This window comes from Danio aesculapii, chromosome 23 (genome assembly GCF_903798145.1).
Source record: "Danio aesculapii chromosome 23, fDanAes4.1, whole genome shotgun sequence".
Taxonomy (NCBI): domain Eukaryota; kingdom Metazoa; phylum Chordata; class Actinopteri; order Cypriniformes; family Danionidae; genus Danio; species Danio aesculapii.
Window position 1 is genome coordinate 45,815,943 of NC_079457.1, and position 13,695 is coordinate 45,829,637.

The window sequence follows — 13,695 nt, forward strand, 5'->3', positions numbered from 1 at the left end:
GTGTATTTTACATTGTCCACCAATGATAAAAAAGTAACGTCAAAAAAATTCAACGTTCTTACTTCACAGTCTGATTCAACCTCCAATCGAGTCATTTATTCATTCAGTGGGTCATTTAAAAGAACCCGTTCAAATGATTCGTTTATGCATCGGATAGCACTAGCGAGATCTGGCTTATAACTACGCAGTAGAGGACAACACAGCCACTACAGATGTAGCCTACTATATATTGCATACGTTTTTGTAGTAACGGCGATTTATTTGTCGTACGTCTAGTAAGGGCTGTAGTTTCTCATGCATGCATCATGAGATCAGCTGAGTTGTTGCTCCTCCCCTCACAAAGTGAACCTCACAGGAGTTCAAGAACACGGAACACAGCGCAGCAGAAATGGCCATGCTCAAAATAGACCCGCAAACCGATGTAAACGATGCTGAAGACGGCGACTTCGTGTGTCCCGTGTGTTTGGAGATATTCGTCCAGCCCATGACCACACAGTGCGGACATACGTGAGTATTCTGGAGAGCTCATGTCCGCTAGCAGCAACTTCTCGTTGACATGTTGAGTAGTTTAATGTTAATCCCCTTATCACCTCATAGCGATTCACAGCCTTCGTGACCTCTGCCTTAATCTTAACGTGGATGTGTTGGGTACTGTTCAATAATTGCAGCTGTGGTGTAAATTTCTCAGAATACAGAAACTGGTTACTTTCAGTTTTGCTTCATGTGTACAAAACTTTGCAGTGTGGGGTGGGAGTTGTAGTGTTCGCGTAATTGTGCCGTTGCTCAAACAGAAAACAACACCCAGTGCCTGCCTTGTCAGGTCAGAGGTGGCCTTTCAATTACAAGTAATCCTAGCAAACATCAGTTAAAAGTGTTAAAATAATAGCATTTACTGCGTATTTATTTCTAAAATATTTGGGGTAAAATGCTGGTAAGCTGGGGTAGGAAGGCTGTTTTTAAAATGTATTTCTCTTCAGATTAATAAAATGTATTCTTTAAAAACCTAAGTTACGTAATCTAACATTTGCATATTTATTAATAATCGAGAAGTTCTCTAAAGAAGAGTGGAATCCACAAAACTTTAGACATGTTTTTCTGCATTTTTATTTTAATATCAGATACTCAAAAGGTCAGTCTAAGGATTTTTTTTTAATGGACGATTGGGTTGATTGTACTTCTTTTGTTTTTTGGAACATGCAAGTATTAGCTGCTGAAGGACAGTGATAATTGAAAAATGTGTACTTCTGTCTGTTCAAAGTTTACACCCCTGCCCTTAATGAATGTGTTGCGTGGCAGGGAACATTTTCACTTTCGGTACATGTTTTGTTTGAGTTCCTCAGTAAAGATGGGCATCAAAATCACACAGTCACTGTTGTAAAGCTGTAAAACATGAGAAGATGCAGTAAACTGAAGAATTTGCAGGAGCTGAAGGGCTTTTCTGAACAACAGCAGCTGGGTTAACTCAGGACAATCTATGACTCATTAACAACCATCACAACCATTAAAACGGTGGATCACTAAGGCCGACACAGACAATCAAGATTCACGGGTGTGTAAACTTTTGAACAGGACAGATTTTAGGAAGTCAGATATTATTTTGTCTTATACAGTATGTACATATCTAGAAATAGCTCATGTGGGATAGTACAAAATAGCATGCAATACTATGATCCCTCTTATTTTGTTGAAATTATTACAATTTAATGTATTCTGCAAGGCAGGGTGTAAACCTTATGAGCAGAGCTGCACCTTGGATGTGTTTGCAGATTTGATGAATCACTTATTCTGCTAACGCTAAGGAACTCATTTTTTGTTGCAAATATGCTCATTAACAGCTCGTGGAGTTAAACAGTTGAGTTTTACCATTTTTTAATCCATTCAGCTGAACACTTTTAGCTTAGCTTAGCATAAACTATTGAATCGGATTAGACCATAAGCATCTCACTCAAAAAGACGAAAGTTTTTCAATAATTTTCCTATTTAAAGCTTGATTCTTTTGTAGTTACAGCGTGTACTGAAACCGATGGAAAATGAGAAGTTACTATTCTCTAGGCCAGGGGTGGCCAAACTCGGTCCTGGGGGGCCGGTGTCCTGCAAAGTTTTTTCAACCCCAATCAGACACATCTGGACTACCTAATTAAGCTCTTACTAGGCTTTCCTGGAAACATCCTTGCAGGTGTGTTGACGCAAGTTGGAGCTAAAGTCTGCAGGACACCGGCCCTCCAGGACTGAGTTTGGACACACCTGCTCTAGGCTGACATTGTTAGGAATTACACTCTCATTCTGGCGTAATAATCAAGGACTTTCCGGCAGTACCATTTCTGAAGCAGGGCAATGATTTTACACAGCACCTGAAATAGTCCCAGGCTAGGTAACAAGCTAATAGCACTGTGTAGTATTTTTAAACTTTTCAATTTCTGTCAGTCCTAATGCACAATGCAACTACAAATAAAAAGTTAAACTTTAAAAAAGGAAAATCATTATTATTTTTTTAAGATGCTAATGGTCTAATCCGATTCAATGATCTATGCTAAGCTAAGCTAAAAGTGTTCCTGCCGGACTCAATGCAGATAGCAGATTGCATTGAGTCACTGTTAAAATGATATTAAAATCAACATTTTAGTTGTGGTTTATATTCAGCATTGAATAAAATGATGAATCAACTTTAACGATTCATTTATTTATGAACAATCATTTATATGAAAATATTCACATTGAATAAATGTTAATATTTTAATTACTTTTCTCTATTGTTATAAATACTTACATTGAATCAGCACTGACAATTTACCCATTTCCCAACATCGAAAATACTCTGAATCATGATGATTTCCTAATAGTGAAAATCTTACATCGAATTAACGTTAATAATACATCATTCACCATTGTTGAAAATACTGACATTGAATAAATATTGATATTTTTTACCCATTTCCCAACATGGAAAATACTCTAATTGAATCAACGTTGATAATTCAATCATTTGTCATTGTTGAAAATACATTAAAGGGGTGGTCCACAGTGTATTTTTAAGGCTTGGTTGTGTTTATAAAATGCAAAGCAATGTCCGCTCATGCTTCACTTGTAGAAAGTCACGCTATTTTTTCCATATATCTTACTTTGATTATATGCTACTCAGCTAACATGAAACGACTGTCATATTTCCTAGTTCCTCTGAAAGGCCCGCCCTCAAGAGGATCTGATTGGTCCGCTAACATAATGTGCTGTGACTCGTAGATTGGCTCCACATCACTCCCCTACTCGGGCGCTGTGTAAACAGTCCAGTCAGTGCAGCTGTTAGCAGCGTTAGCTGTCTGAATCAGACAGAAATGAAGAGCACACAGCTCACGCCTGCTCTTTAAAATAAATCTGACAAGTGTCTTTCACACATATTCGGAATAAGCATGTTTAAGTAATATGAAACGTCCACTTATCTTTTGAGAGTTTGTTATTTGAGATGTTATACACACGGAAAGCGGCCGCATAGAGAGACACACAAGAGAGAGACACACATAGAGAGTCACTGCATCGCTGCTGAAGATTGTGGCCGTTTACAGTAGTTTGACTGATAAATATGAATGTGTAGCTAGATTGTTAGCTGTGCCAAACAGCATTTTCCGTTGTTTACATCTTTGTTTTTGTCCTTGCTACAACAACGCTAGAAACTTTGCCTATAGTTGATCAATTTTACCAAATAAACATTTACAGGTTGTAGCTCGCAATCCACAGCTTCGTCGGTTGGAGGAGTTTTTTGCCGAATCCAGCACTGAACTGGGTGAGGTTTTGGAAGTTCTTCTTTGTCAAATGCTAGCGCTATATCTTTTTAAAATATAATTCTCTGGGACATAATTAAAATTAAACTGTGAAGCGTTCTCTCTTTGTGTCGTGTCCTTTGGAAGCCCAAATACAGAAACAGAAGAAGCCTGTGGAAATATCAGCATTAGCTTTAGCATTAGCTTTCACTGCTTTAACATTACAGCGCCTCTGGCCACGCCCTTTCGCTGCGCAGTGTGTGTGCATGTGGTAAAATACCTTTCTGAAGCTAACTCTGTAAAAGCCAATATCTCTTTACATTGAGCGTCTTGTATTGAGATGTTTTTATGTTCACACAGCTACATTACACATCAACTAAAGTTTAAAATATATCATTGTGGACCACACTTTAAATAAATACTGAAATTTACCCATTTCTCAATGTTAAAATAATCACCTTGAATAAACGTTGACATTTTATTCATCTCCCAGCATTAAAAATACTCTCATTGAATCAATGTTCATAATTCAATCATTTGCCATTGTTGAAAATACTGGTATTGAGTAAACAGTTCATGTTAAGTTACACCCATTTCCCAATGTTAAAAATAATCACGTTGAATAAACTGTGATATTTTATGGGAGATTTTATTTTGAAACGTTGATAATTTTTTGATTTCACAAAAAAGTGAAAAGCTTCATTTAAATAAATTCAGAAGTAATCTCTCAGTAATCTACATGTTTGATTACCACCTTTAGAAATGTATTCGTAATCAGATACAGTTTCTCATATTTTGTATTTTGAATAAGTAATGCATCACTCCCTGTTATAGTAGTAATAGTAATAGCAATAGTGGTGGTGGTGATGGTGATGCATAAGCTGGGGACACTTCAGCTATGTCCAGTTCATGAATACCGATAGGAGATTGTTTTTTTTTCAGCTGAAAACACTCATTTAAACTGCTTTTCCCTCTTCTCTCAGGTTCTGTAACGACTGCCTTCGGGAGTGTCTGCGGCCCCAGAGCCCCGTGTGTGCTGTCTGCAGGACTGATCTACACAAGTGGGCTAAAAATGACCGTTTACAAGACCTGATGAAGATCAATCGGGAAGTGCAAAGGCTGTAAAACTGAGGTCAGTGACTATGTCTACATGGACATCAGTAATCTTTTATATGCCCGTTATAGTACATAGTTTGATTAATGTCATTATCATTCAATGCTAATTTCCTCTGGCGTTTCAAGCAACAACAGTTCATGTTCGGCATCACTCCATATGTGATTTTCGTTTTGTTTTTAATTTCAACAAGTTCAACTGCAGTTTATTTCTCATACTTTTGTGCAAACAGACGATGGTGTGTACAAATTCTCAAGCAACAGGCCACATCTGCCATTTGATTCACTAATTTTTCATCAAAATCAATTTCTCTTCAAAGTCAAAGCACTTCATAATGTCCATTTTCTTCAGAGTTCTCAGCATATGCATGGTTTCCACTCGCACCAAAATGTGCTTGCTTTTGCTCTAGCTTTGAAGCCATTCTCATTTGTTTTTCGTTAAACACTTGATGTAGCGAATAAGTACTTATAAAATGGTAATAGTCTGATTGCGACGTTTACATGTCTGTACGGCACTTCAATAATGCAACTAAAGTCAGCATACCCCACATGTCTTAATTCGATTTCTCTTTGGCTCAGTTGTCGGATTAAGGTAATCATGTTCATGTATTATTGTTATATTTTAAATAGTTTATAAGTGTATTTTATTTGTACAGATAGTGAATTTAATAGTGCAATAAAATATGGTTAGTATTCTATAAAAAGTGGTATAAAATATATATTTTTAATATTACAGTATAATAAAGTATATTTTAATTCAACTTAATTATTTGTCAAAATAGCAGTCAAGTACGCTTAGTTCATTTTATGCTTACTTTAAATTGTACTAAAGATTAACTATTAGTACATTAAGCACACATTAGTCACAGAAAATAGAGCATTGTTTTTAAATGCATTTTTTTTATATCTCTTTTAATACATTTTTCTTTACTTGGGTCAGGAAATGCATTTTAAAAACAACATAATGTTCCTCAAGTTTTTTTTTTTATTTATTTATTTTTGCACCAAAAATGACCAGAATTTGTAAAAAGGATCATTTATCCATCCTCTGAAACTCCCTCTGTGAAACGCTTTGCCTGAATGGCTACCTTTGGCTGAGAAAAGAAAACCTACTTGGCACTCTTGGTTCTGCTTGACCGCATTGCATTGTGTGCTCTAAGGACGCACTGCCTTTTTGTGGACTTTAGAGCAGTGCTCTTTTGCTAGACGACCACTGTAACAGCAGTCTTGGTGCTGCAGCGCATGATGTGGGACATTTTCCCCACAGTAAAGACCATAGAATACACAAAAACGTGTCACTCGTATAGTTTTGAATGGGGGAAGTGTAACGATCAATATGGAGAATGAAGCCCCGCCTTCTAGTACAGGAGCCAATCATTGATCGATATAGAATGACTATCTCTGTGGGAGGGGCTCGGACCAAATGTGAGTTTCTGCAATTTTTTGTGATTTAAATGAAACTAAAGAGACAGCTGTTGTATAATTTTATTGGTGATTCCTAATATGAAATTTAATAGTAAGCTTGACAAGCAATTTTGGGGAATTTGATGATTCCCCATTCAAACAGAATGCCTAAGCTGCCCAAGAGGCATTCAAGAAACAGCAACAAACATGACAAAAGAGTGACTTTTGTTCTTATTTAACTTTGAGCTTTCATTTTTTATTACCTTTTGACAGGTTCTTGTGTCTGACATGAGAAGCCACACAGGGGCTTGCTACAAATATCAAGACTATATCCAGGAGGGTATGAAGTCCATTTCAAAAGACCAGCCTTCCATTGTCAGGTAATATCCCAGCTCTATTTATATGATGCTCTGTTTAATATTGTGTATTGAGAGAGTATTATCTGCTTTAATTTTTTTTTGTAAAAATAAACAGTCAATATGGGGAAACTCATTTACATCATTGACTTATGAAGATATCATAATGTAATGAAGTTATTATTGGTACTAATTTATCATTTCAAGTAGTTGTTCACTGTTTTTTTTTGTGCATTTTGAAGACTTCAAACTTAATTTCTGTGTGAAAGAATCTCTAACCTCAGAATAATTCTTACCTTAATTTACAGCATAACAATTTAAAGGTTAATCAGAATCAGAGCCACAAGCGGATCCATTTATTCGATCATGATATAATCAGTTAGAAATTCGTCTAATTAAAGAATCTCTTGTTCCTTTAGTTCAGTGCCGAACCGCTCCACGTTCACCTGCCCCTACTGTAAGAAGCAGAACTTGACCAGGACGGGCTGGTTGAGCACTGCACCTCGAAACACTCCCGCGATGCCCAGCCTGTGGTAAGACTCATGCTCATTTAATCTAAAATATCTCTCAACTATATATATATATATATATATAAATATAAGAGTTTTTTTTTCAACACATTTCTAGACATAATATACATAATATACATATACAATGATATGCAGTGAAACGCTTACTACATTAATAGTTTTAATAACTAATTTTTAATAGCTGATTCTTTTATATTTGCTATGATGACAGCACATAATATCTGACTATATATTTTTAAGATACTATAATTTAGCTTAAAGTGACATTTAAAGGCTTAACTAGGTTAATTCGACAAGTTAGGGTAACTGGGTAAGTCATTGCATAATGATGGTTTTGTTCTGTAGACAATCGGGGAAAAATCCTTAATGGGGCTAAAAATTTTGTCCTTAAAATGTTTTTTAAAAAAATTCAAAACTGCTTTAATTCCAGCCAAAAATAAAACAAATAGGATTTATTTGAAAAATAATAATAATAATAATAATAAAACAGCAGTGCTATTAATTTTACATACACATACACACACACACACACACACACACACACACACACACACACACACACATGTATATATATATATTATATACACACATATGAGCTGGACTCAAATGAAGGTGAAGAACCATCTCAGGGATGATCAGAAGAAATGAACAGCACCTGAGTTAAATACTGTATATGAGTGTCACTCCAAAGGGTCTGAATGCTTAGGACCATGTGATATTTCAGTTTTTCTTTTGAATAAATCTGCAAAATGTCAATAATTCTGTGTTTTTCTGTCAATATGGGGTGCTGTGTGTACATTAATGAGGGAAAAAATTAACTTAAATGATTTTAGCAAATGGCTGCAATATAACTAAGTGAAAAATTTAAGGAGGTCTGAATACATACCACATATTTATGTATGTATGTAATTTATTATTATTATTATTATTATTATTATTATTATTATCATTATTATTATTATTATTATTATTATTATTATTACAAATACAAAATTCTAACAGACAAAGGCACATTAAGCGTCTGGTCGGCGCTTCAGAGCACCAAGCGCAAAAACAGCCAGACACAGGAAAAGTTTCTTTCCTCAGGCTGCTTACCTTATGAACAGTTAAATATTCCCCTACTGTGCAATAAATATGTGCAATACTTTCTCATACGAACTTGTACACAGCACCTTATATCAATATACAATACAATACCTTCTACATTCGCACTTGTACACTTATAACCTGTATATTTATAATCTGTACATACAACTCAACATCCAGGTTTCTTGACTAACCGCATCTGTTTAATGTTCATCTTTTTTATTTTTCAGATTTATTTTGTGTTGTCACTTGTCACTTTATGTACACTGGAATCTTCTGTAGCCAAAACAAATTCCTTGTATGTGTGAAGCACACTTGGCAATAAAACTGATTGTGATTCTGATTCTGATTAATAAACTCCAACTCTAACCCTAAAACTTAATAAACCATCATGCTATTTGCCAAGTTTGCTATTGCCCTGATTCTGGGTTGTTGCTAGAAGGGATACAGCTGCGGACAGATATTGAGAATTATTTATATTATTTATTAAAATACCCATTCATTGTATTTTTGTGTCATCCACCTTTACCCCAACCCTAAACCTACCACTCACTGTAATGTAAAAACTGTAATAATGATGATTATTATAATCATCAAATAAATAATAACTTGATTTATTTGATTTATTTTATTCGTCAGCTTGTTTATTTTGATGTAAACCAGTAAAACTGGTTATTTCATTAAACAGATTCTTTTTAAAGTTATCAGCCTTTGGCATGCATGTCATTTTCATTTTTACTTTAGCTTGATAAACACACAACTGAATTACTCAAACATAAAAAAAAAAAATGCATAAATAAATAAATAAATACATAAATAAATAAATAAATAAATAAATAAATAAATAGATAAATAATTGCATAAATAAATAAATAGATAAATAAATGCATAAATAAATAAATAAATAGATAAATAAATGCATAAATAGATAAATAAATGCATAAGTAAATAATAAATAAATGCACAAATAGATAAATAAATAAATGCACAAATAGATAAATAAATAAATAAATGCATAAATAGATAAATAAATGCATAAATAAATGCATAAATAGATAAATAAATGCACAAATAAATAAATGTATAAATAAAAAAGCATTAATTAATTACAAAATCAAAGCATATATTCCTTCATCCATACAAAACTAATTAAAAGGAGTCATTATAATAACAACAATGATGATTGATGGATGCATGGATGGATAGATAGATTAGAATTAGGCATAAGTTTCTACACAATGCCACAATAAAAGACAATCATTTTAAAACAGTTGTGTAGAGGTTTTTAGCAATTCTTTATGTATTAAATGTATATTCTAAATAAATATATTAATACAAAAACATAAATTTTCTTTGTTTATTTTTTGTATAAATCACACTTTCTAATGTTTAGAACTTCATATTTAAAACCCGTTTCTGCAGGTGTGTCCGATATGTGCCTCAATGCCGTGGGGTGATCCAATTACAAGAGTGCAACTTCTTTCAACACCTCAGAATACGACATGCTTTTTCATACGATACGTTTGTGGTAAGTGGCTTCAAATGTTTTTGTTCTCCATTTTTTTGTTTTGCGTTAAAATGTAATACTGCTGATACAATTTCTCAGATTTATATTCATGTGGCATCACTTGACATTGGTTCCTGTTGTAAATAAACCTTGTATATTACACTCTGTATATATATTTGGCCTAACATGGCATGGTGTTGCCCTTATGCAACAAACCAGTTCTTTGGCCCACAAAATCCCCCTTTAATTTTTAAAAAATAATATATCACAAAAAAAGTCTACTAATAAGTTGGTGATCAATGAAATTTGAAGTAGGTGTAGATTTGACCTGTCTTCTTGGATTTCTTGGGACCATAGCCTGTTTGAGCACACTGCTAGCAGAATGTAAGATAGATTTCACGTTTTAACATATTTAAATTAAAATATCTTTATATTAAAAATATGTGTGATGTGCATGGATATGTGAAGAAGCATATTTGATTGAGAAAAACACTTTTGTTATTATCTATAAACTAAAATGGTAGTTTTTCATCTGTTGTCTCAGGGCAACATTATGCAGTTGAACCACTTTTGTAAAAACAATTACATCCTATGTATGGAAATGTGCAGGAATGTATAGTTTTCACCATAATATATAGTTTTAGCTTTGCTGTACTCTATTACTCACAGGTAATGGATGTTCAAGCATTTTATTGGGGTAAAGAACAAGATTGGGAAGTTTGGCTCATTCCTTCTGGCAGTCAGCTTGAAGAGTCACATTAGCAAATGTTCCCATCCAAACATGTGAATGAAGCTACGGTCACACTGGGGTTTGTGTGTGCGAAATTCTGTCGTACGGCGCTGCAAAAAGGGGCGGGATTAGACATTTAAAAAAGCGAGCGATTGCTCCATGTTTTACATTTCTGCCCAGAGAGGTCGTGTTTTGATCCTCGATTGGTCTCAAGCAGTCAAGTGATGCAATTTTGCAGGTTAGAGTTCACCAAGCTTGAACTTTGCACCGCAAAACTTGACGCATGACCCCGCGTTTCCGGTCTGACGCATTCGCGTACGTATGAATGGAAGTCTATAGGAAGAAAAGTCAAGTGTGACCGCAGCTTTAAACTTGCAAAAAGCCACAGTTCTGCACAGTTTATCTTTAACCCTGATTAAACCAATTGAGTTCTTCAGGCTTGCTTGAAACCTACAGGTAAGTGTGTTGAAGCAGGCTTGGAACTAAACCAGGAACTGAGTTTAATGTGCATCTGGATTCAGCCTACTTGATGGTCTTGGATACACTCAAAGGGATATATATATATATATATATATATATATATATATATATATATATATATATATATATATATATATATATATATATATATATATATATATATTTACTCTGTATATCCCTTTGAGTGTGTCCATGACCATCAACATACAGCATATATATTAACATTAATGTGTGATGATTAGTGTATAGATATATACAACGTTGGGAAAAGTTAGTTTAGAAAGTAATGATTACAAAATTGAGTTACTTTTTATGTAAAGTAATGCGTTGCGTTACTTTGTCATACATGCATGAGGCAGGATCTCTTTCAGAACTTGCAGGGTATTTTCTTATTTTTTTAAATAGAGGAGCTCTGCATTTAATGACACACTGTATAACCTTCATTCACCATAAAAAAAGAAATAAAAAACTTCCTGACTCTGTAGACCATTTGGAGGGATGTAAACAATAACAATAGTCCTAACGTATTTCCTGTTATACATTCTTAATTTTCATAGCTTTTGAGAATCCCAAAAGGTCCCAATATTGATAAATAATGTTACGATAGCTGTTTTAACATCAAGATATGATTTACTCGCCTGTTGTTACTGTTATGAAATAGTTTGACGACAAGCAGGAAATGTTCATGGGCCAATGACATCGTCACATTGAAATGGTCTATACATGCCGTATATACAGATTAATGAAAGTTACTACTTCTGCATTTTTGTCTCATTAGTTCAGTAAAATCACTGTCCATTGAGACTCTCCCATTTTCTTCCATGTGTTCAAAATAATGAGAACACTCCCATCACAGAAATGTAAGGCTCTGCCATCTTGGTTTTTGTCTGTTCCCACAGGGAGCTCATTTTCTCACTGAGTGTGATTCAATGTGATTACACTCATTTTATTTCAGCAAACTATTTTTAAAAGCATATTTATTCATCTAAAAAGTAAATCGAGTTACATTTAAAAAAAAAATCAACTCAAATATTATTCATTCATTTTCTTTTGGGCTTAGTCCCCTAACTCAAATATTACTTAATTTTTTTAAGTAATGCATTTACTTAACTCAGTACTAGGCCCACACGGAATCTGTGCGTGCAGATTTTAGCCCATCATTGATTCTGTTTATTTACTTGTGTAAGTGTGTGTAAATTTATATTTATTCAGTTTTTTTTATTTTATTTCAGTATAATTATTGACTAATATGAAAATGTTCATATAATTTATTGACAATACAGTTTGTAAAGTCATATTTTCTGTCTTTTGGTAGATATATTACATAGAAGACTTGCTTTGTTTACCAAATTAAGTGGATCTAATTGGATTTGCATTGTAAACATTAAATACAAGTTAAAAAGGTTTTACTTTTAATTAACTTTTAATTACTTTTACTTAATATATTAAGGTTGTAGTTATGATACTCCCAAAATCATTCCACATAAATCCGCAGATTTTTTACAAAATTCTGTGCAGAAATAGCAAAAAACATCCTCTGATTCCGTCTGACCCTACTCATTACTTGGAAAAGGAATATTATTATATAATGCATGTTACTTGTAATGTGTTACCCTAACACTGGATATATAGATATATAGATATACACAGGATATATACCTAAAGTCCCAACGTTAGCAACATTCTCAAAATGTTCCTAAATTGTAATAACAAATCAATAAAAGTGCATTCGAGACATCCAGTAAAAGGATATGTTATAATGTGAAATCATTTTTGTTCTTTTTTTCATGTGTGTTTTTTATTTTGGCTCTTTTGTGGGTCCAGCAATAAAATGTTGCCGTACTTTGGGATGATGCGAGACTGAAACGTAATATGTTCATATTTGTACATTTTATTAGGACTACACCACAGATGAGCAAGCCATGATGCGGGAAGCTCTACAGCGCTCTCTGGTGGAAAACTGACGTGAGGGACACGGACACACACACTCTCCACAGCCAAAAAAAACAAAAAAAACTATGTTCATGCTTTACAAAAAAATTATTCATTAATAAATTAACATAGAAGGGGATTCAGGGCTATTCTGATATGTTCTTCTGCACACACTAAATCTGCAATGCCAAAGTTGCAGTTGGTGTAATTTTGGTGATTTGCTTGTTCAAATACATTCATATATATCATATTTGACACATTTCCATTCTTAGCTGTCCAAATATAGAAATAAGTTAATCAATCTACAAATAATTGAAACAGTATAACCCATTTCTCATTTTATGGGCTAGTTTGTATAGCACATTGGCAGATTTTGTGGTACTATATAACAGAAAAGCCTGATATAAGTTTTTTTCTTTTCTTTTTCTGGATGATCGCATGTACTGTTTAGGAAATCTTCTGTTTAAAGGGATATTTCACCCATAACTAAACACATTTACTCACCCTTTATGAGTTTCTGTTTTCTGTTAAACACTGTTAAAAGATATTTTGAAGATTGCCTTTAGCTGGCACCCATTGACAATCCATAGTCCATAATCCATATATATATGTATATGTATATGTAATATATATATATATATATATATATATATATATATATATATATATATATATATATATATATATATATATATACATATATATATATATATATATATATATATATATATGTATATGTGTAAATGTGTATATATATGTGTGTATATATATATATATATACATGTGTTTGTGTGTATGTGTATAT

General features: G+C 33.5%; 1 protein-coding gene across 1 annotated transcript; it reads left to right on the plus strand.

The window, feature by feature from the left end:
• The first annotated feature begins 347 nt into the window (after positions 1 to 347).
• Positions 348 to 13,488, plus strand: LOC130217364 (E3 ubiquitin-protein ligase RNF114-like). The gene is given in 9 exon segments (XM_056449461.1): positions 348 to 507; positions 4,736 to 4,846; positions 4,848 to 4,884; positions 6,543 to 6,649; positions 7,045 to 7,094; positions 7,097 to 7,158; positions 9,664 to 9,701; positions 9,703 to 9,769; positions 12,857 to 13,488. Coding segments are annotated over 9 exon segments (657 nt in total). The 5' UTR covers positions 348 to 388; the 3' UTR covers positions 12,923 to 13,488.
• The last annotated feature ends 207 nt before the right edge of the window (positions 13,489 to 13,695 follow it).